Source organism: Myotis yumanensis, unplaced genomic scaffold (assembly GCF_028538775.1).
Source record: "Myotis yumanensis isolate MYYU_CA2020_CCGP unplaced genomic scaffold, mMyoYum1.0.hap1 SCAF_2, whole genome shotgun sequence".
Taxonomy (NCBI): Eukaryota; Metazoa; Chordata; class Mammalia; order Chiroptera; family Vespertilionidae; genus Myotis; species Myotis yumanensis.
In genome coordinates this window covers 175,292,334-175,318,558 of record NW_027223753.1, presented here as the reverse complement: position 1 = coordinate 175,318,558, position 26,225 = coordinate 175,292,334, and the positions used below count along the sequence as shown (strand labels likewise).

Genomic DNA, 26,225 nt, shown 5'->3' with positions numbered 1-26,225 from the left:
CCTTCCCTCCTGGGCCTATATTCTTGTTTTATTGCAAAGCTAAATTTGGGTAATCCTCCAGGCTAAAGGTCAGTCTACTGCATGCAAGCATCAGAAACAAGCCCCTGGCCACAATCAAAGGTTTCTTGAATATATTTTAAAATATATTTTTATTTATTTCAGAGAGGAAAGGAGAGGAAGAGATAGAAACATCAATTTTGAGAGTGAATCATTGATTGGCTGCCTCCTGCACATTGGACGGAGCCCGAAACCCAGGCACGTGCCCTGAGCGGGAATTGTACCCAGAACCCTTTGGTCCGAAGGCCAACGCTCTACCCACTGAGCCAAACTGGCTAGGGCAAAGGTCTCCTGAATTTTTGACACCTGGCCTCGGTGCACACTGCAGAGCGATTACACCAATAACACTAATGAAACAGCACTGGTTACCCAGAACTGCATTCCAAGCACATTCTTGGATGGTATCCAATATGTTGCCCCTCAGAGAGAAGTGCAGTACAGCCCAGCCGTCACAGTAGGGTTCCTCTTCCAAACCACTGCCTGTCTTAGCTTGGAGTCACAGCAAAGGGACACAGTGCTCCCCTGGCCAGGCTATGGCGTAGGAGGCTCCAGGAGAGGAGCATACTGTGAACACCAGTGGAGCAGCTGCCTTTGTGACCTCCATGGACCAGGAATTAGCCACCTAGATTTGGTGACTGAAATAGTTAGTCCTGCCCAGCTGGTGTGGTCAGTAGTTGAGCATCGACCTATGAACCAGGAGGTCACAGTTTGATTCCCAGTCAAGGCAAGTGCCCAGGTTGCAGGCTCGATCCCCAATGGGGGGCTTGCAGGAAGCAGCCGATGGATTCTCATCATTGATGTTTCTCTCTCTCTCTTTCACTTCCTCTCTGAAATCAATAAAAATATATATTTAAAAATTCCTCTGTAAATCTACTCAAGAAAAACTTAAATTCTCAAATTGCATTTCCTAGAAATAACTCTCAATCACGAGGGCAAGTTAGTTCCACAAAAGTGAAGCTACTATGATGACCATTGTCTGGTATTTCAGTAAAATGCTTAAATTCAAAGAATGTACCTTTTCAAATGTAAGATGCAATTAGGCTCAGGCTCTAGTCTGAATTTATCCAAGATACTTCCTTTAAGTCTCATTTAGTTTCAATGTTAACCAAGAAAGCAAAGGCCTAAAAATAGCTTTTTGTGTATGCCACTGACTGCCAGGAAACATGAACTCTTGGGAAACTTTATAAAATAATGCAGCTGTTGTTTCAGACCATGTCAGAGAGAAGATACTCTTAACTTTTACCTATTAGTCAACCCAGGAAAGGGGCAGGTGGGTAAGGGTAAATGCTTAGCAGAGATGTGAGAAGGCCAATATGCAGACACCTGGGAGCCATTCTAGATCCCCCTCCAAGTGTCCATCAGGTCTTCCCTGTGCACCCTGCTGGGTTCACAGCTCAACCGCCATCAGATATAACAGGATTCCAGGGCAACACTACTGCTCTTCAGAAGAGACACACACCCTCTGTTTACAAACTAGAGTATAAACCTTTATGTCACAACACTGTCAGAGTTCACTTTCTAGTAAGACAGGTACTGAGGACACAGTTTAAAATTCTGGGAAAGCAGAAGCTGGTGTCTTCCAGGAGCAAAGACGTGGTCACTCCAGGGCCGATGCGTTCCTGGGGCTTCCAGGCAGCAAGGACCAGATGCACCAGGGTCGTCCAATCCGTTTTACTTAGAGCCGCCTCCTTTTTTGGGGCCATTAGTCCTCATTTCATGCCAAATTTTCACTAGAGGCTCCCTGTTCTTCCAAATGAGTTCATGACCGTAAGTAATATACCATCTGGGAAAAAGAAAAACAAAGCAGGCCCACATTCAAACAGTATGACATACACATGCTAACTACCATGATGACATTTAAAAAATTAATGCCGCCGTCATTTACTATCTAGCTTATTAAAGTAGCTGATTAATTTATGTGATATATATCCATGATTTACCTTTAATATTTGGAGTATGTAAAGGGTCGAAGTAGGGTGGGACCACACGTGACTGAACTGAGAAGTGTAAGTACTTCACACACACTACTCTGCATTCACCACAGCCCTGCAAGTTAAGCATCACGTCTCCTGTTACAGACACGAGGAGGCCAAGTCTGAGAGAAGGTAATCTGCCCAAGGTGCTAACAGCTTCTAAGTGGCCCATCAAGGACTCACTACCAGGTCAGACCAATTCTAATCCTGGTAAGAAAATTCAGAAGTAGAGCTGACTTACTAGTGACGGCTAGTTTAAATGTTTCTCGTCATTTTCCACCTGGCTAAGCAAAGGGTCGTTTGCTGATCCAAATTCTACCCATCTTTTAAAGTACAGTTCTAATCCCCATTCTCCTGTTAAAAAACTGCCTAAAAGCAGCCTGAGCTAAGGAAGATGAAACACTGACAGGTTTAGTGACTTAACTAGCTCAGGTTGCACAACTAGGAATCACCAGAACTGAGACCAGAACCCAAACCTGACTGAAACCTGTGCTCTAACCACTGCCCACCTAGGAGCACAGAGTGAGGGACCAATGAGAAGGGCCTGCTTTTGAGAAGCTGACAAGTCCAGGTACTGCAAGACCAGGTGCTCAACCTCAGGGCAGCACAAGTTGCAAGTGTGACTCAGGGGCATCTACCTCTCCTCCTGGGCTGGGGGAGGCTGGGAGGGTTCCTGGAGGAGCTGGGATTGATTTGAAATGGCTGTTAATGAAATTGTTTATTACTGAAACCTTTATTTTTGTCCTGGTTTCCCCAGATTTCTTGTCCCCTGAGGGAAAGACCAGATTTTGTTGATTTTTGCATCTTTCAGACACCTGACTGAAAAAAATGCACTATTTGCTTTACATGTGTATCAGAATAGCAGTTTAAGGTTTTAACATTTTAAATGTTCTGAGTATTTTTTTTTTATTATACGTGGTTGACTTTGTACCTAAATTTTAATATTCAATAAAATAATTAAAATCTGATCATAAAAAGTCACCATTACAATTTTGAAAAATTAAGAAAACCAGTAAACTCACAGAAAGAAATTTATAAAAACATGCAGCTCTGGGCCAATGTGGCTCAGTTGGTAGGGTGTCACCCGGCATACTGAGAAGCTGCCATGCCCTGCTTGTGGGTTCAATCCCCGGTAGGGGGCATGCAGGAGGCAGCCAATTGATTTTTTGCTCTCACATCAATATTTCTCTCTCTCCCTCCCCTTCCTCTCACACTACAAAAATCAATTAAAAATATTTTTAAAAGCATGCAAATTAATAGTCATGTAACAAGAATTATTTTGGGTTTAGAGTCAAATTCTGTGGTAAACTTAGAACAAGAAAAAAAGTATCACTTTAAGATTCAAATGCAATTGTAAAACTCTTGCAAGAAATGACTCATTTGTCAGAAACTCCCCATTACATTTTTAACCTACTTATTTCAAGCAGAGTCAAGTATGTTAATCCTTCCGGTACACCTTTCTGATTATAATGTAAGTTCAAATGTAAATTGGTTATTTAGCTAAATTTAAATTAGGAAAACACTACAAAGCCACCAATTTCTGGGTGTCTTTTTTTTTTTTTATAGCCTCAGTCTGGTGTGCAATCTGAAACTCTAGCTCTGCAATGACTTTGTGACCTTGAATGAGTGCCCTTCTTTAAGGTAAAAAGGAATACCTCACAGGATTTTAAGACTATTACACACATCAGTCCTTAGCTTAGGCAACCGCATATATTCACTCGGTCAGCTATTATTATTGCAGCAGCACAAGGTGAAGAACATAAAATTTGGTGAGGGACATAAAGTCAAGGAAATGTGCAGGAGGATGCTAATGGAACCTTTACTATTAGCAAGGACTTCTATATCTGAAGATGTTCTGGATATGATGAGACAGAGTAAATATAAGAAGTTGAAATTAGAAACAGCAAAGAAAATGGATTCCTCTGCCTTTCAGATCCTGGACTTAAAATGTATTTGATCCAATTATTTTCAGAATGGAAAAAAGTCACCTAGTTATAGTTCAGAAGAATAAAACCTGCTGGGGATAAGATCCTTTAAGTACACATGAAAGGATTCAGATAAATTTAGAGTTCATAAAACAGAACGCTTTTTCGTAAGTCTTCGTTTCTCATGCTGTAATATCAGGTCAGTGTCTACTATTTATAATGTGCTGATGTTAAAGCTAGAACTCACATATGCTATTCTTTAATCATCACTAAAAATTAAAAATGGCATAATGGCATTTAATTCTACCGCCTACTGGGAAAAACTGCTCCACTGAGAATAGATTCTTCTTTTCTAAAAAAAATTTAAAAACTTCAGTTTTCCCATTGTCATGAAACAAAGTAAAAACCAAGTAAAGGCAAAAGGCAACATTTATACAAGAAAAGATAGGCCATCAGGGGATCCAGCACATCAGACAGATGATAACTCTGCTACAGGGACTCTCCTGGTCAGAGGGCACCAGGAGTCCTGGGGAAGTTCTGTGACAAAGACGCTATATACAGAACGTCCACTGTCTGAAGCACACGTGAAGGACCTTGTGACCACAATGCAATTATACTCAAGTATGACAGGGCGGGAAGGGCTCTGGAACTGAGTTCTGCTAGGCTACTTAAGAGCAGTTTGACATTTCTAATTTAAGGGCAAGAATTCAGTCAATATAAAAATACCACCACTGCCCTGACCGGTTTGACTCAGCGGATAGAGCGTTGGCCTGCAGACTGAAGGGTCCCAGGTTCGATTCCGGTCAAGGGCATGTATCTTGGTTGCGGGCACATCCCCAGTAGGAGTTGTGCAGGAGGCAGCTGATCGATGTTTCTCTCTTATCGATGTTTCTGACTCTCTCTCTCTTAAAAAAAAGGACACCTCTTAAAAAAAATACCACCACTGTCCCCACACCTCACTTCATGAAAATACTGCTCCAAGTGATGGTCCATATCTTTCTGTAGCAACTGAGTTCATTCACAGAGGCAATGATAGATACCGTGAGGTAGTAGCTCAGTGCCTGCCATGTAACAGATGCTCAGAAGTGGTCACCACTGGCCTGTTACGCGGTGTGCACGCACGCACATGCTCACTGCAGGCAAAGCACAGCTCTGCCCACTCGGTGTCTGCCTAGCACAGCCATGGGCAAACTACGGCCCGTTTGAAATGAATAAAACTAAAAAAAAAAGACCGTACCCTTTTATGTAATGATGTTTACTTTGAATTTATATTAGCTCACACAAACACTCCATCCATGCTTTTGTTCCGGCCCTCCGGTCCAGTTTAAGAACCCATTGTGGCCCTTGAGTCAAAAAGTTGCCCACCCCTGGCCTAGCACCTGTGAGATGGAGGTCAGGGTAGGGTCTGGGAAGGGGAGAGGAGGCCTGAGAGTGGGGAAAGGAGATGATAGCCCAGACTGGGGGCTGGGGAACAGTCTCCAAAAGAGGCTGGGAATCATGACAGGTGAGGAGTGGGGAGGCCTGAGGTTAAGGGTAGGGTAAAGGCACAGCCGGTTTCTCTCTACAAGTGACTGAGGCAGGGGCAGGGCTGATATTCTCATGTCCCACCTCACATGTGAAACTGGGTAAGGCCAAAGCAAACCATGTTGAGGATTCCTTGCCCTCCCAACCCCACCTGCCCACGCCTTACTCTGTCTTCTTTAAGAGGAAAATGACCTGAAAAAGCCATGTAGCAATCAATTACACTCAAAACTTACATTCCAAAGAGAGCTCCCCCAAGATGTGCTGCGTGATCAAAAAATTTCCATCCCAGGATCATTCCAGCTGTATCCATGGCAATAATGCCTTTTAGGGCCTGCAAGCCAGCAAAAAAAGAACATAACTGGTACAACTTTGCTTCCTTCAGCACTGACATTTCTAATTTAAGGGCAAGAATTCAGTCAATGTAAAAACACCACCACCATCCCCACACCTCACTTCATGAAAATACTCACAGTCCCTGCGGTGAACGTGAACATCGGGAGAAAGATAATGGCAAGCCTCCCCTCTGGGATCTTAGTGCAGACAGCTGCCAGGACCGTCATGATGGCGCCTGACTGCAAATGGACACACTGGTGAACGCTCAGCAGGCAACTGCTTAGTGACCTCAACATCTAAAGAAGTACTTTTCCAGAAAGCTAACAAGCCACAAGTTTCTAGGTGAGCACAAAGCTTAAAAGTTTCAGTTACTGCCCTGGCCGGGTGGCTTAGTAGGTTGCAATATTGTCCCATATACCAAAAGGTTGCGGGTTCAAGCAGGGTCAGGGTGAGTGAGAGGCAACTAACTGATGTTTCTCTCTCACACTGATGTTTCTGTTCTCTCTCTTTCTCTATCTCTCTTTCTCTTCTCCCTCCCTCCCACCTCCCTCACCCCCTAAAAAAAATCAATAAAATAGCCCTGGCCGGTTTGGCTCCGTGGATGGAGCATTGGCCTACGGACTGAAGGGTTCCAGGTTCAATTCCAGTCAAGGGCACATGCCTGGGTTGCATGCAGGAGGCAGCCAATCAGTGATTCTCTCATCATTGATGTTTCTATCTCTCTCTCTCCCTCTCCCTTCCTCTCTGAAATCAATAAAAATATATTTTTTAAAAAATAAAACATATCCTCGGCTGAAGATTAAAAAAAAAGCATTCAGTTACTACTGTACGAAATATTGGGCAAAGGGGTTAAAAAATGGGCAAAGAATCTGAACAGACATTTTCCCAAAGACATACAAATGACCAACAGGTACACGAAAAGGTGCTCAACATCACAAATCATCAAAACCAAAATCAGGTATCACCTCACATCTGTTAGAATGCCTTTCATAGAAAGGACATGCAATAACAGGTGTTGGCAAGAATGTGGAGAAAAGGGAACCCTTGTGCACTGCTGATGGGAATGTAAACTGGTGCAGCCAATTTACTTCACTGAGCATAATACTCTCTAGGTCTGTGGTTCTCAACCTTCCTAATGCCACAACCCTTTAATACAGTTCCTCATGTTGTGGTGACCCCCAACCATAAAATCATTTTTGTTGCTACTTCATAACTGTAATTTTGCTACTGTTATGAATCGTAATGTAAATATCTGATATGCAGGATGTATTTTCATTGTTACAAATTGAACATAATTAAAGCATAGTGATTAATCACAAAAACAGTATGTAATTATATATATATGTGTTTTCCGATGGTCTTAGGCGACCCCTGTGAAAGGGTCGTTCGACCCCCAAAGGGGTCACGACCCACAGGTTGAGAACCGCTGCTCTAGGTCCATCCATGTTGCTGTAAATGGCAAGATTTCATTGTTTCTAATGGTTAATACTCCATTGTGTGTGTGTGTATGCTACATCTTTATTCATTCATCTCTTGATGGCCACCTAGGTTGATTTCCTATCTTGTTGGCTACTCTTGATATGTACTCTATTCCAGTAAGCATATATAAATGACCAATAGTTAAAATTTATAGCCTCAAATTTACAAGGCTTTAGAAATGTATAAATTCTAAATTAGATATAGATTAGTTAACAGTTAATAGAAATAACTGTTTCAATGCTAATTTCCTGGCTTTGATAACTGTGTGGTCCTTCTGTAGTTAACAGTAGGGTGAAGGGCATATAGGAAGTCTCTGTACTAATTTTGCCACTTTTTGTAACTCTAAAATTATTTCAAAATGAAGTTAAAAACTTCTGTAAACTTTTAATTTTATCTGTAAAATTAAAATATTTTAAGTTAGAAATACTTACTGCTCCAAGTGATGGTCCATATCTTCCTGTAGCAACTTTACACACATAACTGACAAAAGTGGAAACAACACCTGAGAAATAAGCACATTTCAGTCATTTTAGTGAGGTATCACAATGGTTCCCATTTCTGATCTCCACGCACAGAGACGAACAGTGCGGGGACCCAGCTGGGTCAGAGGAGGTGCAGGCATGTCTCACTCCAGGTATTTTACAGGGAAAGAAAAGCCAGACCGACAGCACAACTTTCTGAGTAACAGAGTCATTTACTTGACCTCTCAGTTACCTTTCTCCTCATCTGTATCGTGAAGAAAAGAGACTAATTCCAAACTCACCAACTGTCTGGGAATCCTCTGGGCTGCATTCCAAACACTAAATCAGAACCCTGCAGTGGGACTGGGGAGTCCTTATTTACCCAGCTCACCCACTGGTTCTGCTGCAGACTTAGATAGATGGTCCTTTACAGATGCCTTTGCCTCCAACATCACCTGAGCTGAGTGTGGCTTATTTATAAAAACAACTTCCTACAGAGCAGGTATTAATGGCACTTAAAAGACTCTCTGACCTACAGTACAACTAATGCTTGGGGGAAAACTACACTCTTATCTTACCCAGAGAAACCACTCAGCTTCTAGTTCTGAGGGACTAGATGAACACGAGTATTTGATAACACTAATTAAGTACTCATTCTGGGCCTTGTGGTAGATGCTTCTATTTAATCTTTCTACAGATCATTATCCTCGGAGAGGTATATAGTCTTTTCTGTAACATCACACCGCTGGTGGCAGAAAAAGTATCGAAACCTAGGTCTTCCATCTCTAAGCTCACTACAGAATAACTACCAGATATCCTGCTTTAAATGAAGGAATTTAAAAGATGAATTTTTATACTTTATGGCTTTAATTAAGTACATTTTACAAAGAGAGATAAACAAAATTTAACGAATCAATTCAAGTTAGCAACATCAGGAACCTGGAATCCTGCACTACCACTTCCTGGCTGAAATAAGGAAATGATGCTACCTCCTGGACCACAACCAAAGTGGGTCCCTGCTAACACGTACGCTTGCAAGAATAAACTCATTCCTGACAATCTTACAGGAGAGCCCTGGAAAAAGCGTTCTGGAAGCTGAACACACTGTGGGAAATGGGCTTAAGGTTACTGAATAAAGATTCAGATGACTGCGACAGCCGGGAAGTCTAGGAACTATTTATCTGTAAAATAAAGAGACCAAGCCCAGCCGGAGTAGCTCAGTGGTTGAGCATCAACCTACGAACCAGGAGGTCCCAGTCAGGGCACATGCTTGGGCTGTGGGCTCGATCCCCAGTGTGGGGCATGCAGGAGGCAGCCAATCAATGATTCTCTCTCATCATTGATGTTTCTCTCTCTCTTTTCCTCTCTGAAATCAATAAAAATATTTTTTAAATAAAATAAACCAAGACCTAGTGACATAAAAAAGACATGTTTAAGTTCAACACGAAAATTTAACTACTGTTTAACTGACTAAAACTAAACAGTAGCTAAATAATTCACAGTAAGGGAAAATCTGCAAAAGTGAAGCAACAGCCCCACCAGTCTGTGGTCGTCTTCTGTGCGTACAACCTGAGACACAAATGCATACTGAGCACTTCCTGTGCGTAGAACATGGCTCTACTCATTTCCTTTGTCCCTTCTCCAGATGGGTGAGTGAGTGCACTCCGAAAAGCCCAGGAGGAAAGCTTGTCACCTGCAGATAAGTACACTGCCATGAACTGCTCCTGGCCCAGGATGTTCACGATGCTGGAGGAGAAGCTCCACAACACATACATATTTGCCGCCATGTGAAACAAGGAGAAATGACTGAATGTGGACAGCAGCATTGGAGAACAAAGGACCTCTAGAAGAGAAGAAAAACACAGACTGGTAATCGGGAAACATACCACTAGTAAAAAATAGGCTATTTTAGATTTTTTCATTATTATTGTGAAATCAAACATGGGAAACAAAAACAGAGCCAGTTAAAAGATTAAATAAGCACTAGCCGGTTTGGTTCAGTGGATGGAGCGTCAGCCCAAGGACTGAAGGGTCCCAGGTTTGATTCTGATCACCCCCAGCCCTGGTCAGGGCCGCGTGGGAGGCAACCAATCGATGTGTTTCTCTCACATCAATGTGTTTCTCTTTCTCTCTCTCTCTCTCTCTCTCTCTCTCTCCTTTCCCCTGACCCCCTCCACTATCTCTAAAAAAGTCAATGGAAAAATATTCTCAGGTAAGGATTAACTAAAAGGTTAAATAAACTGCCCTGGCTGGTGTGATTCAGTTGGTCGAGCATCGTCCCATTCACCAAAAGGTAACTGGTTTGATTCTCAGTCAGGGCACATGCCCAGGGTGCGGGCTTAATCCCTGGTAAGGGGTGTGAAGGAGGCAGCTGATCAATGTTCTGCTCTCATATTGATGTATCTCTTTCTCCCTCTCCCTTCCTCTCTCGGAAAATCAATTAAAATAGGAGAGAAAGAAACATCAATGATAGATTGGCTGCCTCCTGCATGCCCCTACTGGGGATCGAGTCCACAACCCGGGCCTTGACCTGGAATTGAATCATGACCTCCTGGTTCGTAAGATGATGCTCAACCACTGAGCCACACGGGCTGAGCTAAATCTCTTTTCTACTTATATTTTTTTTCAAAAGGCTCTGGAGAGCCTTTTTAAAAAAATATATATTTTATTGATTTTTTACAGAGAGGAAGGGAGAGGGACAGAGAGTTAGAAACATCGATGAGAGAGAAACATCAATCAGCTGCCTCTTGCACACTCCCTACTGGGGATATGCCCGCAACCAAGGTACATGGCCTTGACCGGAATCGAACCTGGGACCCTTCAGTCCGCAGGCCAACGCTCCCTCCACTGAGCCAAAACGGTTAGGTCTTTTCTACTTATTAAGCAACCAGTAACAATTCTCAGTTCAATGAAAGTAACTTGTCACTATGGTGAAAGTTGGTTAGAAGAAAGAATTAGTAAATAACAGTCTTCTCAAAGAGCAGTAAACAACGGTGATTCTCATCACTGATGTTTCTATCTCTCTCTCCCTCTCCTTCCTCTCTGAAATCAATAAAAATATACTTAAAAATGTACAAGATTAAACTTGTAGTGATCATGAATTTAAGTTACTAAGTAACATTTAGATATCTATTATGTGCAAGGCACATTGTGGGTACCTAGGACATAGCAGTAAGAAAGTGGGGGTCCCTGTTCTTGAAGAGCTTACAGGCTATCTTCTGATTTTCCTTATAACTGTTAATAAGAACTCATCCTTTTTATAACATTCAATTAACATAAAGCATATTTCTTTCATATTACCTACACCTCAAAATAAAATTACACAAGTCAGACTTACTTGAGGCTGGATTGGATGTGAAATATCTGATCATTCCCCGCTGTAGAGAAGGTACTCTCCATAAACAGAATACAAAGACATTTGCAGCTATGATACCTACAAAATAAATATTTATAACTTAGGATAGTTAAAAATAAAAGCAAAGAAAGTCTGATTAAAAGTCCACCTGAATAAGATTTTCTACCACAATTATATAAAAGTATTACACACTTGGGGAGAAAAAGTGAGCTAAGGATTTTAAGTATCAAAACTGTCACGTGTTGGTAAAGTCAGAGAATTCCTGAAAAATCGCAAATGCTCTAGGAGCTAACTTCTCTCACTCAGATCCATAGTTTACTTCTTCACAACAGTCTATTCTTCTAAATCAATAATTAGATCTATAATTATTGTTTGGTAATGGCCAACCCATAAATAGAAATAATGTACAGACTAGGTCCTTTGGCCAAAGGAGAAAAACTATGTAACATCACTTCTTTTTCTACAGAGAATGGTACGCTCCTTAAACTTAGGGATAGCTTATGAAACATCTATATATTATCTATGTAGACTAAGATCCACATGTTTGAGAAAAATACATTGGCTAAGAGTTCAGGAATAATGTGGAAGATTTATGCAGTTGCTTTTAAAAATGTTTACATTTGGGAGTTGGGTGATTTTCATATTTCTGCAAGAACTGATGTTACCAGAACTACCACTCAACTGAGTTGGTTTATTTAATGACAGAATTAACAATTTAGTCACAAAATTATTAGAGGCTGGATTGGATGTGAAAACTACAAACTTTGCCTGGCTGGGTGGCTCAGTGGTTGAGAATCAACCTATGAACCAGGAAGTCATTCAGGGCACATGCCCAGGTTGCAGGCTTGATCCTTAGTGTGGGGCATGCAAGAGGCAGCCAATCAATAATTCTCTCTTATCATTGATGTGTCTCTCTCTGTCTCCCTCTCCCTTCCTCTATAAAATCAATAAAAATATATTTTTTAAAAAACTACAAACTTTAAAACGACATTAATTTTATGTACCACAGCTCTTTGCACATAGTAGGCACTCATCTAATTGAATGTAAAAAACTGAAACATTTATTCATTCCTCCGTCTCTGTAGGCAACAGGCAACTAGCCCTTTCAACGTCTACAATCATAATCAGGACTGCTTCCAACATTCTGGTAAGAGCATTTTTTTAGAAGATATTCATTGTTCAGATCCTGCCAGCTGCTACATCTTGGAGTTACTGCTGGCTTCCATATATTTGCTCACTCTATAAAGCTCTCAGCTACTCCCTGGCATTCCTAGTCTCTCCAGTGTTTGCTCTCCTACTTGAGAGTTAGGTACAGAAGGAAACTTCCACTTTCATAGATTCTAAGATGTTTTCCATTTAATATCTGAAATCAGGATGCATCTTACAATTGGTGGAATGTCATAGGTGAACTGGAAGCATTTTTCCTTTCTCCAAAGTAAATTAAATGGTGTTTACTGGTATTGCATCTAACTGATTTGATTCCATTAATTTTATCAGATTCTTATTAGTGGGGACTGTGACAGCTGTTATACCATCTTTGGTAACTAACTGGAATTCTTTCAAAGATGGTGAGAGGGACAGTATTTATGAAAGGATAAGAAAAAGGACTCATAGCAAAGTAAGTATGAGCACTGTGTATGTGCATCTCCTAATGAGGCGCCTGGAACTCTAGGCAAGGCGGGTGAGCAGAAGGGCAGAACCTCCTCAGATGGGAGGAAAGACCTCAGGGGGCTAGCCTAAAGGAAGTGAGCAGTGATTACTGTGGTACCTGGGGTTCTTTAGTTTCTTTGGGGTGAGGTAAATACCTTGCCTTCCCAGAGAACTCTCTTAGGTCTAGGTTGTTGAACACAGTGACTGGGATATCTCAGAATAAAGAAGACCAAGAATAGTTTTGCCTAGGTTTCCACGATCAGAAAGATGAAATCAGTCAGAGCTTTGCAGTTGCTCCAATTGTGATTCAATGCAAAGAGAGCAAGATAGGGCCCCTGAACCTGGCTGCCAAGGTGAAAATGGCCACAACTATTCTGCCTACTCTGCCAGTTCCACAAGCTCCTTCAGGTTCCTTCCAGAAACCAGTGACAGCACACACGTCTGGAAATCACAAGCACCACAACACTGTAGGGAAGTAGAGAGCATCTCTGGCTGTAGAGACTACAACTGGGGAAAAGACTTGAAAAAGGGAAAAATAACCACATATATCAAGGTCACCAGTAGTCAAAGAATTAACATTGCCAAGCTTTCAACCCAAATACAAGAAACCTTTCTGGTAAATTATGACAGAACTGGAGGCCTGTGCACTGAGGGGGGGGGGGGTGGGGAGGGGGTGTCGTCCCTCAGCTTGGCCTGCATCCTTTCACAGTCCTGGAGTCCTCGGGGGATGTCCGACTGATGGCTTAGGCCCACTCCCTGCCTATGCCGCAGTTGGACATCCTTAGTGCTGCCGCAGAGCTCTTTCTAGTAGAGACATGGGTAGCCAAGAGGATTTTGTCTGACCTTGGTCACTCTAAAACTTTGGACACCAGACAAAGGTCTCCTTACCAGGGAAAAAGCATAGGCTGTTCCCAGCAGCAGCTGAACAGAAAAAGGTGTGGTAATCCCTGGCCTATGAAGCAGCGCAAAGGTATGGGTGAAGGAGTCCAGTAGTACTGACTCTGTGCTAATTACACTATAACCTGGGCAAGAGGTCTAACCTCTCAGCCTCAGTTTCCTCTTTTATAAAATGGGGGTAATAAAATCTACCATAAAGAATTGAGTGAGTGATAAACTGATGAACAACGACTGATCCAGAGACGGAGAGGCATTGATTAGACTGTCGAGCCTTGGAGGGAAGGTAGGGGAGGGTGGGGGTAAGGGGGAAAGATCAACCAAAGGACTTACATGCAAGCATATAGGTCTAACCAATGGACACGGACATCGGCAGGGTGAGGGCATGAGCGGGGGCGGGGGGAGGGGGGGTTGGGGGTAAGGTGGGTATAAGGACACATATGTAATATCTTAATCAATAAAAAATTAAAAAAAAAAAAAGAACTGAGTGATGACTAAATGAAAAAGTATGATTAAATATAGCAGTCACACAGTGACAGCCCAATAAATCAGCGGTCGCCAACCTTTCAGACCTCACGGACCACCAGTTGGCAACTGCTGCAATAAATGAAAAATACAGGATGGCGGCATAGGTAAACACCGGAGACTGCTGCCGCAAACAACCACTTCAAAAATACAACTAAAAGACGGAACGGACATCAACCAGAACCACAGGAAGGCTGGCTGAGGAGAGACTCTTCAACTAGAAGCAAAGACAACAGCATTACGAGGCTCAGAGGAGGCGCAGTGTGGAAAATTTAAAGGTACGGAGGTGCGCGCGCAAAGCGGGCTGGTGGCTGAGGGCGCGGTTGTCGTTTTCGGTCAGGAGTGAGTCTCAGACTCTGAGCTCCAGATCCGGGCGAGTCTCTAGGGACCCAGACTCAAACGGGAGAAGCAGGACTGTCTGGCTAGGGTCCCTCGGAGGTTTGCAGCGGTTGCTGGGACAGAGAGGCAGAGCCCCTGGGGACGGACTGAGAGCAGCCATAACTGCTCCCTCCGCTCGCCCTGCTGAGCCCGTGCGACCCGCCCTGCCCAAGCCCTGAGCAGAGCCATTTGCCGGATCGCCTCAGGCAAAGGCTAGATTAGCACCTCCTCAGAGGACTGAAGTTTTCCACACAGCTGATTCTCACAGCCAGTCGGCCTGGTGGTCAAATCCCTCTAGTATTAACTACAACAATTAAGGCTTAACTAGAACAAGACTGCGCACAAAGACCACAAGGGGGTGCACCAAGAAAGCATAAAAGATGCGGAGACAAAAAAACATGACAGAAATGGAGGATATGGAGCTAAAAAAACACAATTTTGAGGGCTTGCAATAAACTTGAGCAGAGCCTCACGAAAACTAATGAGACCCTCGATGCTATGATAAAGAAACTAGAAATTAAGCATACACGGACTGAAATAAAGAATATTATACCCAATAGCAGACCAGAGGAGCACAAGAATCAAGCCAAAGATTTGAAATGCGAAGAAGCAAAAAACACCCAAATGGAAAAGCAAAATGAAAAAAGAATCCGAAAGTGTGAAGATAGTGTAAGGAGCCTCTGGGACAGCTTCAAGCACACTAATATCAGAATTATAGGAGTGCCAGAAGATGAGAGACAGCAAGATATTGAAAACCTATTTGAAGAAATAATGGCAGAAAACTTCCCCCTCCTGGTGAAAGAATGGACTTACAGGTCCAAGAAGCGCAGAGAACCCCAAACAAAAGGAATCCAAAGAGGACCACACCAAGACACATCATCATTAAAATGCCAAGAGCAAAAGACAAAGAGAGAATCTTAAAAGCAGCAAGAGAAAGAGACTCAATTACCTACAAGGGAATACCCATACGACTGTCAGCTGATTTCTCAACAGAAACTTTGCAGGCCAGAAGGGAATGGCAAGAAATATTCAAAGTGATGAATGCCAAGAACCTACAACCAAGATTACTTTATCCAGCAAAGCTATCATTCAGAATTGAAGGTCAGATAAAGAGCTTCACAGATAAGGAAAAGCTAAAGGAGTTCATCACCACCAAACCAGTATTATATGAAATACTGAAAGGTATCCTTTAAGAAGAGGAAGAACAAAAAGGTAAAGATACAAATTGTGAACAACAAACATGCATCTATCAACAAGTGAATCTAAGAATCAAGCGAATAAATAATCTGATGTACAGAATGAACTGGTGATTATAATGAATCAGGGACATAGAAAGGGAATGGACTGACTATTCTTGGGGGGGAAAGGGGAATGGTAGATGCGGGAAGAGACTGGACAAAAATCGTGCACCTATGAGGACAGTGGGTGGGGAGTGAGGGCGGAGGGTGGGGCGGGAACTGGAAGGAGGGGAGTTATGGGGGGGTGGGAAGAGGAACAAATGTAATCTGAACAATAAAGATTTAATTTAAAAAAAAAGAAAAAGAAAAAATGAATAAATAAATGAAAAATATAATAGAAAGGAAATGGCCTTTACAGGTCTGAATCCTAGGTATGTCACTTAATAGCTTTGTGGCCTGTAGCATTTCACCCACTTCACTTCAGTTTCCTCATTTATAAAATGAGGATAATACTCCTACACCTCATGAAGGTTATAGTGAAGCTTAAATAAGATAGTACATGCACCTAGTATGCAAATGCTCAAAGAAGTACAGTTTCTTCCAGAAGAAGAAAGAACATAGGAACATAGTTAAAAATAAAATGGCAATAAATGAGTTCCTATCAATAATCACTTTAAATGTAAATGGCTTAAAAGCGCCAATCAAAAGACAGGAATTGCTAAAAGTTTCTACTTATATCTCCATTTAGAAGGAGTGTTACCTACCTCCACTTGACTCAGTAACTTCATGGATAAGCTCAGAGCTATTGATTTGGGAAGGTTTCTGCTGCCTCAGTGCATACCTTTACCAAAAGTGATGGGTTGGCCCTACTGGTTTGGCTCAGTGGATAGAGCATTGGCCTGCAGACTGAAGGGTCCCAGGTTCAATTCTGGTCAAGGGCACATGCCCAAGTTGTGGGCTCAATCCCCAGTAGGGCGTGTGCAGGAGGCAGCCAATCAATGATTCTCTCTCATCACTGATGTTTCTCTCTCCCTCTCCCTTCATCTCTGAAATCAATAAAAATATTTTTTTAAAAAAGTGATGCACTGGATTACATCAGCGAGAATAATGAAGTAAAGAAATCTCTCCTTCATAAAAAGTTTAAAAATTGTCAGAATTTATTTTTTCAGAACTCTGCAAACTAGCCAAAGAATTGCAACAGCCCAGTATTTAAGAAAAATGGCAGAATCCTGCTAAGAACAGTGAGCTTGCGGCACTGTAACTTGCCTAGTCCCATCCCCCACTTTCTAGCTATAAGTTATCCTTGAAAACAATCCATTCTCCTAGTGCAGCCTGGCAACCAACAGAGGTAACAGAGTGGACCTAGAACTCTTTCAAAGCCTCATTCCTAAACAATTGTTATCATCTGACCTATCTGATAATAGTTCTCTGGAAGACCCCACCCACTTGAAAGGCAATCGCCAATATTTGACCTGCCTGGGAGCTCAAGTACAAAACCCCTTTTCCAAGAGGGCGTTTGTCAAATACAATTACAGGCAAATGTTTTAAGTTTGAGGCTGCTCAGGTGAGAATAATATTTAGGGCAAACAAGAGATTAAACAAAGCCACAATCTCTTCCTATTCTGTGTAATACTCAGAGAACATCTACAAATCCAAGGAAAGAGAGCGGCACAAGTGAATCTGTCACCCCATAAACCTACCCTCAATTAAAACCATATTTTGCTATTTCCCTAGGGCAGTGGTCGGCAAACTCATTAGTCAACAGAGCCAAATATCAACAGTACAACGATTAAAATTTCTTTTGAGAGCCAAATTTTTTAAACTTAAACTATATAGGTAGGTACATTGTTATTAACTTCATTAGGGTACTCCTAAGGCTTAGGAAGAGCCACACTCAAGGGGCCAAAGAGCCACATGTGGCTGCGAGCCGCAGTTTGCCAACCACGGCCCTAGGGAGTTATTTTTTTCCTATGTGCACAATTGTTCAAGAACTTTCAAATCTGGCCCTGGCCAAGTAGCTCAGTTGGTTAGAGCATTGACCCAATGCACCAAGTTTGCAGGTTCGATCCCAGTCAGGGCACATCAAGAATCAACCAATGGCCCTAGCTGGTTTGGCTCAGTGGATAGAGTGTCAGCCTGTGGACTGAAGGGTCCCAGGTTCAATTCCGGCCAAGGGCACATGCCTGGGTTGCAGGCTTGATCCCTAGTGGGGGGTGTGCAGGAGGCAGCCAATCAGTGATGTTTCTCTCATCATTGATGTTTCTATCTCTCTCTCCCTCTTCCTTCCTCTCTAAAATCAATAAAATATATTTTTTTAAAAATCAACCAATGAATGCATAAATAAGTGGAACAACAAATGGGTGTTTTTCTCTCTCTTCCTACCCCTCTCTCTAAAAATCAATAAATGAAATTTTTTTTTAAAAAAGGACTTTCAAATCCATTTCCCCAAATTTCTCAAATAACTAAGTTCATGTAATAAGTCTCAAATAACAAGTGTTATCCTGAAGAGTCAGATTTGTCTTTCTATAAAAATTTACAAAGAATAAAAATTATCATGATGATATGCATGGCATGCTTACATTTAAAGAGGATTTTGTAAATAGCATGACACAGTAAAGAGAAAATCGCTTTAGAATCAGATAGACCCAGGTTTTGAACCTTGGTTCTACTACTTACTAGCAGTGTCGAAAAGTTCCTTCTCTGAAAGCCAGTTTCCTTATCTGTAAAAAGGGAAATAACTAACCTGTAAGCAACCTTGTGAGGTAGGGAGAGAAAGTGTATAAAGCATTCTGCATAAAGCAAGTACTTAATGTCCCCTTTTGTTTTTTTTAATAGCGGAAGTAATAACTATTCATAGCCTATTTCACAAGCTAGGATTCTACAACAAAGAGAGATCAAAATTAAAAATAATTGACCCAGAGCATCATGTATACCTTTATGCCACACTATTCTTTACACTGTGATATTAGCCTAAAGGTACAGAGACTCCCTATGTCTTCTAAACCATTGGTGAGCATGGTACAAAAGCCATTGACTGTGACATACTGTACCTTTTGGTTTGATTTCTCTTTCCTTGAATGGCTAAAACGTGTAAGCTAACACAAACCTGTCACAGTCCGCTGGCCATCACTTAGGTTATTCCACCACTTGTTAATCTAAAACAGAAGGAAAAATGCATATCACCATATGGTAAATCCTTTCAGGGTAGGCAAATGAAAAGCTAGAAAGAAAATGCTTTGTGCATGTGAAAATCACTGGTGAACAACAAACATAATACATGTGATAGAGTGGAAAGCACAAGTGCTTTATAGGAGACTGTCTATATCCTCTACCCAGAGCCACTGATTAGCTCTGTGATCTACTAGTAGGTTACTTCTAAACCTCAGTTTCCGGATTATAAAATAGAGATAGTAAGAGATATGTAATAGCATTCTTGTGAGAAATAACAACAAAGTAAAGCACTTACCACCCTATCAGATATAGGTGAGTATCAGTAAGTGGTTATTCACCAAGGTCCAATCTAGTTTTAAAATTTTGATAATATTTTCTACTAAAATTACCCTTTTTTAGGTATAATAGTACCGAGGTTTAAAAAAAAGAGAAACAGAGAATCCTAGTCTTTCAGGGACACCCACTGAAATTTTTATGGATGAAATATGCCTAGGATTTATTTTATAGTAATCAGTGCTGGGGAGGGAAGAGAAAGAAAGGGGACTAGATGAAAACAAAGCTGCCTGGCCAGTGTGGCTCAGTGGTTGAGCATTGACCCATGAACCAGGGGGTCAGGGATCAATCAATTCCTGGTCAGGATACATGCCAGGGTTTCAGGCTCGATCCCCAGTAGGGGGCGTGCAGGATGATGATTTTTCTCATCATTGATGTTTCTACGTCTCTCTCCCCCTACCCTCCTCTCTGGTATCAATTATCACTGAAGCAGAATAATAAGAGTGCACTGTACTATTCTCTTTACTTTTTTTATCTGTTTAAAGTTTTCTATGATTAAAGTTTTTTAAATAAAAAATATGCGAATTATGAAATTGAACCAGGCTTTATACGAATACAAATATACAAGGTTTTCTAAAATAAAATGTTATAGATCAATATGTACATGGATCCATCCTGTGAACCAGGAGGTTGCAGTTCAATTCCTGATCAGGGTACATGCCTGGGTTGCCGGCTCAATCCCCAGTGGGGGATGTAGGACGCGGCCGATCAATGATTCTCTCTCATCATCAATGTTTCTAACTCTCTATCCCTCTCCCTTCCTCTCTGTAAAAAAATCAATAAAATATATTTTTTTAAAAAACCAACAAAAATCTATAATGCAGACGTGTTGGAAACCTGTAACTTTCTAAGGGATCTGGGATTATGGAATAAATTAGTTTTACTATTTCTCAAACAAACTGTAATGGATAAAAATCACTGCTACTGCCCGGCCAGCATGGCTCAGTGGTTGAGTATCAATTTATGAACCAGGAGGTCACGGTTCAATTCCCGAATAGGGCATATGCCCAGGTTTCGGGTTTGATCCCCAGTGTGGGGCATTGAAGAGGCAGCCGATCAATGATTCTCTCATCATTGATGTTTCTCTCTCCCTTCCCCTCTGAAATCAATAAAAAAATATATTTTAAAAAATCACTGCTGTATTGTAGTTTTCACCTATATATATTCTATCCATTGCTCTGCTGACATAAAGCCTCTCTGAAACAGGTAGGACTCATGCTTCTTGTATGTGTCTATAAGGAAGCAAAGTGAAAGGAATCCTTCTCTCTACTTGGAGGAACCTTTCTTAGGAAAAGAGAACCCAAGGCTGCCCTCTCAGACTCTTGCTGGCCAGGATTAAATTCCTAGGAAGGAGAAAATTGAAGAGGACATTGACCCTCTCTCCAAATTGGAGGGGCAATGTGTCATAAAAAAATGAAGGTGCTTAAAAACCACATGGACCTGGATCCGCATAATAGCTTATGGCCTCAGTGCTCAATAAATATTTTCAAGTGAAATAAAATATATGTTTTATCTAAAAGGCAGTATTTTTAAAAAATCAATTAAGAGAAAAGAGGGCGGGGTGTGTGTGTGTGGGGGGGTGTGTGTGTAAGAGATCAACCGAAGGACTTGTATGCATGCATATAAGCATAACCAATGGACACAAGACACTGGGAAGTAGGGGAGGCTGGGGGAAGGTCAAGGGGGAAAAAAAAGAAGACATATGTACTACTCTTTGTAATACTTTAAGCAATAAAACAAAATTAAAAAAAAAAAAGAGGAAAGAAGACGATCAACTTGCATATGAAGTAATGAAAGCTCTAAAAGCTATGTAGTATTTGTACCTTCTTGCATCCATCGCAACAATGGATATTTACCAGAGGCATATAAACATCATGTCACTGAGAAGTTTTCTAAAATCTATATAGTATCTCTACCCCCAAGGCATAAATATTTTGAGAAATACTCTGTAATTCTAATATGGAATATAGAATCAAAATAGCCCAGGAAGGCGATGCAAGTAAAACTGGCCCTTAAACTTTAGTAGGCCTGGGAGTGGCCCTCAAAACATTAACAACTACCCCTAGTGATTCTTTTTTTTTTGAGTAAGGATTGTTTAAAAATATTTTTTTTTATTGATTTCAGAGAGGAAGGGAAAGGGAGAAAGAGATAGAAACATCGATGAGAGAGAATCATTGATTGGCTGCCTCCTGCATGCCTCCTATGGGGATCAAACCCACAACCTGGGCATGTGCCCTTGACCAGAATCAAACCCAGGACCCTTCAGTTGCAGGTTGACACTCTATCCACAGAGCCAAGCCAGCTAGGGCTCCCTAGTGATTCTTGATACACATGGGTAGAGGGACAAACCGCCAGGAACACTATCAAGTACAACACTGCCAGATATACAAAATATTAATACATACTTGTACATACTTGACTCCAAAGAATAGTAAATGTACTAATTTCACATCTACTGATTTAATGTTGTCATTAACTAAAAACACTTCATAAATAACCACACTTCAAGAATTGTGATCAATAGAACAAAGAAAGCAATGTTTATCTTTACCTCCTTTCTGAAGTCTCCTTCCTTTTGTGGTCTTATGCTATCCAACCAATCAGCTTTTATACCATCAAAATAACTCTGGACCCTGGATTTCAGTGATTCATATTGCCAAATAGCAGCTGATCCAAATGCAAAGCCTGTAAACTATAAAAAATAGATTACAAAATAAACTTAAAAGAGAAATAAATCTATACATACTTCCAAGAACAATACTTCATTTTCATGGCTTTATACAAGCCAACAGAAGGAACATCTGACACAGTGAAACCTATTAGGTGAAAATAACACTTGTTTCCCATTTTCATGGTACCCTCAGGCCTATTAACAGCTAGAAATTTTTTAAGAAAATTCAAAATATTAACTTAATATCACTTGAAATGTCATACCAAATAAGAGGTCCATAAGTTTCTTCTTCAGGGCTTATATAAGTGAACCAGATTCTAACAGCAATTATTAAATTCATGCTCTCCTGTAATTATTTATGACCCGAAGATACCCAGATCCTTTCGACCCCTCCACTCCAGTTGTCTTTAAGGAATTCAAATAGGACAAATGGTACTTTAACATTGCACCTGCAGCAAATTACATAACTCCTAGTAATATGAGCTCTTACCCCAACAGTGAAAAAAAAAGGCTTTACAAGAGTCCTTATGGGATAGGGAGAAGGGTAAAAGACTGTTTCTTCTACAGGAGGAACCAAAGCACTTCTCTTGTATGCTTCACCACTTGGTCCTGTGTCTGATTTTCGTTCAACCTTCCTGGGTGCTTTTCGGAATCCACATTTTTGCTGAATAAAAAAATTAAACCTATAGAGGAAAATAACAGATTAGAAACAGAACTGCATCTTGCAAACATCAAAACCTCTATGAACCTCTCCACTTGGCCTGCATCATCACCACCTCAATTTATTCACACGCAATAGCCCAAAAGAAGCCAAAACTCCCCCCAGGTAGGATTTAAAGTCAAATCATTGAACTGTGGAGGGAACTTGTTTGGGCTGTTACTGTGTATCAATCAACAAAATAATTTGTATCCATCCTCCACACAGAGTTTGCAGTCCTGTAAAAAGCGAAGAACTCTAGGGGAGTAGGGGAATAGGGAAATGGAGAAAAAGATGAAGAGGATTAAGATGTACAAACTGCCAGTTATAAAATTAATCACAGAAATGTAATGGCAGAAACCAGTTTGGCTCAGTGGAGAGAGCGTCGGCTTGCAGACTGAAAGGTCCCAGGTTCGATTCCGGTCAAGGGCATGTACCTGGGTTGCAGGCACATCCCCAGTAGGAGATGTGCAGGAGGCAGCTGATCAATGTTTCTCTCTCATCGATGTTTCTGGCTCTCTATCTCTCTCCCTTCCTCTCTGTAAGAAAATCAATTATATATATATATATATATATATATATATATATATATATATATATATATAAAATGTAATGTACAACATAGGGAATATAGTCAATAATATTGTAATAACTACATATGGTGACAGATGGTTGACTTATTGTGGTGATTACTTTGAAAGGTATATAAATGTCTAATCAATACATTGTATACCTGAAAATAATATACTGCAGGTCAACTATAATTTAAAATAAATGTTTAAAAAAGAGAAAGCAAAAATATAGGGAAATGGAGCAAAAATGAATTTTAAAAAAGCTGAGCCCTGGCTGCTGTGGCTGAGTTGGCTGGGCATTGGCCCATGAACCAAGAGGTGGGCTCCATCCCCAGTAGAGGGGCGTGTGTGCAGGAAGCAGCCAATCAATGTTCTGCTCTCACATGGATGTTTCTTTCTCTCTAAAAATCAATAAAAATATATTTTCTTAAAATATATATTTAAGAAAATATATTTTTTTGATTTCAGAGAGGAAGAGAGAGGGAGAGAGAGAGAGAGAAACATCAATGGTGAGAGCAATTCCTTGATCAGCTACCTCCTACACGCCCCATACTGGGGCTCAAACCTGCAACCTGGGCAGGAACCCAACCGGAATCGAACCTGGAAACCTTCAGTCCGCAGGCTGATGCGCTATCCACTGAGCCAAACCAGCTAGGGCAAAACAAAAAAAATTTTTTTTTAAAAGCTGGAGGACTCCAAGCTGTCAACTTGAATTAGCACAGAATGGCTTTGTTATTTGTTTGAAGTTTGGTCAATTTCCAGAACATTTATTTAAATCTTTATTGTTGAAAGTATTATGTATGTCCCCTTTTTTCCCCATTGACCCCTTTTAGCCCCCCCCCCCCCTCCCGGGGTTCCAGAACATTTAATGTAAGTATAGCCCTTGAAGTCACTCCAAATTCAAATTAACGATTTCCTTTTATGAATACTGACCGTTATAAATTGATGGATTTTCCCCATCTCCCTCCCTTCTATTTATTTCACTACCAGTTTTGGGGACACCCATCAAATGTTTTATAAAAGGTTTTTAAAAAATATATTTTTATTGATTTCAGAGAAGGGAGAGGGTGAGAGAGAGAGAGAAGCATCAACAATGAGAGAAAACCATTGATCAGCTGCCTCCTACATGCCCCCTACCAGGTACTAAATTATTCTAATGCAAAAGCAACAAATACTGATAAACCATACTCTTTACACAGCTTCTACTTGGACAGGCTCCAGTAATTTTCTTTCCAAATCATCTGGCATCTAAGTATTCCACTATCTCAGTTCTTCAACAGAAAAGCCTCTCCTAGGACTACGCTAGAGGCAAAATGATGCTCTCCTCTGATTCCATTCTCCCTCACTTCTCTAAACGCTAAATAAGGTAATTTGTAGAACATAGGCTTGAAAAAGACAGAAAGAAAATAAAATCTCGGTACTACCATCCTGCCAGCTATGTAACTGCTTCACTTAAAAAATGAGTCCACCCCAGTCCGAGTGGCTCAGTTGCTTGGAGCGTTGTCCCCTGCACCATAAGGTCATGGGTTCGATCCTGGCCGATGGGAGTGCATCCAGAAGGCAACTGATCAATGTTTCTCTCTCTCTCAAATCAATAAAAACATATCCTTGAGTGAGGATTAAAAAAAAAAAAAAAAAGAGTCCAGAAATGGGTGAAAAGGTGAAGGGGTATAAGAGGTACAAACTTCCAATTACAAAACAAATAAATTACGAGGATAAACACAATACAGGACAGGGAATATAATCAATCTATATATATAAAAGCCAAAGCAACCGTTAAGACCCAATGACCAGAACAATGGGAATGACCAGTAGACCAGTTGCTATGATGTGCACTGACCACCAGGGGGCAGACGCTTAGCGCAGGAGCTGCCCCCTGGTGGTCAGTGCGCTCCCACAGCCAAGCAACCTACCCGGCTGGCAGGCCCCAGCGGGCAGGCCTGATCACGACTGTCGAGACAGCCCCAACAGGCTCTACTTGCTGGGCAGGCCTAGGGACCCCACCCGTGCACGAATTTCGTGCACCAGGTCTCGAGTATCTTTTTAACTTTGTATGGTTACTAGACATATTGGAGACTTGCTCTTGGACACTTGAAAATATTACATTGTATGTCAACTATACTTTTTTTGAAAGAATGCTTGACGATTAAAAAGATCAAAATCTAAAAAAGGGAGAGCGGGGCGCGTGTCCAATGCCTTCCTCGCGGGATTATGAGGCTGGCACGCCCGCAGCCCTGAGATTACTTCCCCTCCCGCCCTCCCGACGGGAAAGGGGCGGCACGGCTCGCGGAGCTGGACCGGCGGGCACTGCGCACCCGGCCCGGGGCAGGCTGTCGGCGAGAAGCGAGCACTGGGCGGAGGCGAGAGAAGGGGGAGGGAGAGAAGAAGGGACCGGGAGGAGAAGGGATGAGCCCGAGCAGCAAGCGAGCCCCGCGCGGCCTCTGCCCCTGAGGATGCGCTGCCGGAGCTACGGGCCCAGAGGCGAGACGCCCAGCGGCGATCTTTACCTGCGTCCGAGCAGCCGCGGCCGGGCCAGGGCCGCGGGGAGCTCCTCGCAGCTGCGGGCGGCCCCCGGCGCAGCCCACGCCTGACCGCAGCACCAGCCTCTCTGCGCCCAGCCTCGCCACGCCATCTTCCCAACCTCTGCCCCACCATGGCCCGACCTTACCAACCCCTGCCCGGAACCACTTCCGGGGCGGAGGGGGGGGGAAACCATAGAGCGCCGCGGAACAGCCTAGAGCGCCCCAGAGCAGCCTAGAGCGCCCCCGCGCGGCTGAGCGGAGGCTGGACCATCCCGAGGAACGAGGGGCCCGCCCGCTGGCCGCTCTCCCAGCCGCTGCTGAGCCCGGACCTGGGAGGGGCGTGAGAGAGCAGCCCACCCTCCACCCCTTTTGCAGATAAAGCTCAGAAGAAAAAGAGGAGGGAAAACTAGCATTTACTGAGTAATGCCATGTGCCAGGCACTTTCCCTAATTGATTGTATTAATCCTCCTGAGGTTGGTATTATTACTGTTTGCAGTGGCTCAGAGGTTCAAAGCGAGTAGGTTTTC

General features: G+C 42.1%; 1 protein-coding gene across 1 annotated transcript; it reads right to left on the bottom strand.

Annotated features, from left to right (window-relative positions):
* Positions 1–146: 146 nt before the first annotated feature.
* On the bottom strand, positions 147–25,855 carry PARL (presenilin associated rhomboid like). The gene is made up of 10 exons (XM_070406705.1): positions 25,684–25,855; positions 22,398–22,590; positions 21,788–21,928; positions 18,839–18,887; positions 11,090–11,185; positions 9,446–9,595; positions 7,723–7,793; positions 5,950–6,051; positions 5,713–5,810; positions 147–1,840 (listed from the first exon to the last, which is right to left on the bottom strand). The coding sequence occupies exons 1-10, from the start codon at positions 25,806–25,808 to the stop codon at positions 1,729–1,731; spliced, it is 1,137 nt and encodes a 378-aa protein (XP_070262806.1). The 5' UTR covers positions 25,809–25,855; the 3' UTR covers positions 147–1,728.
* Positions 25,856–26,225: the final 370 nt, after the last annotated feature.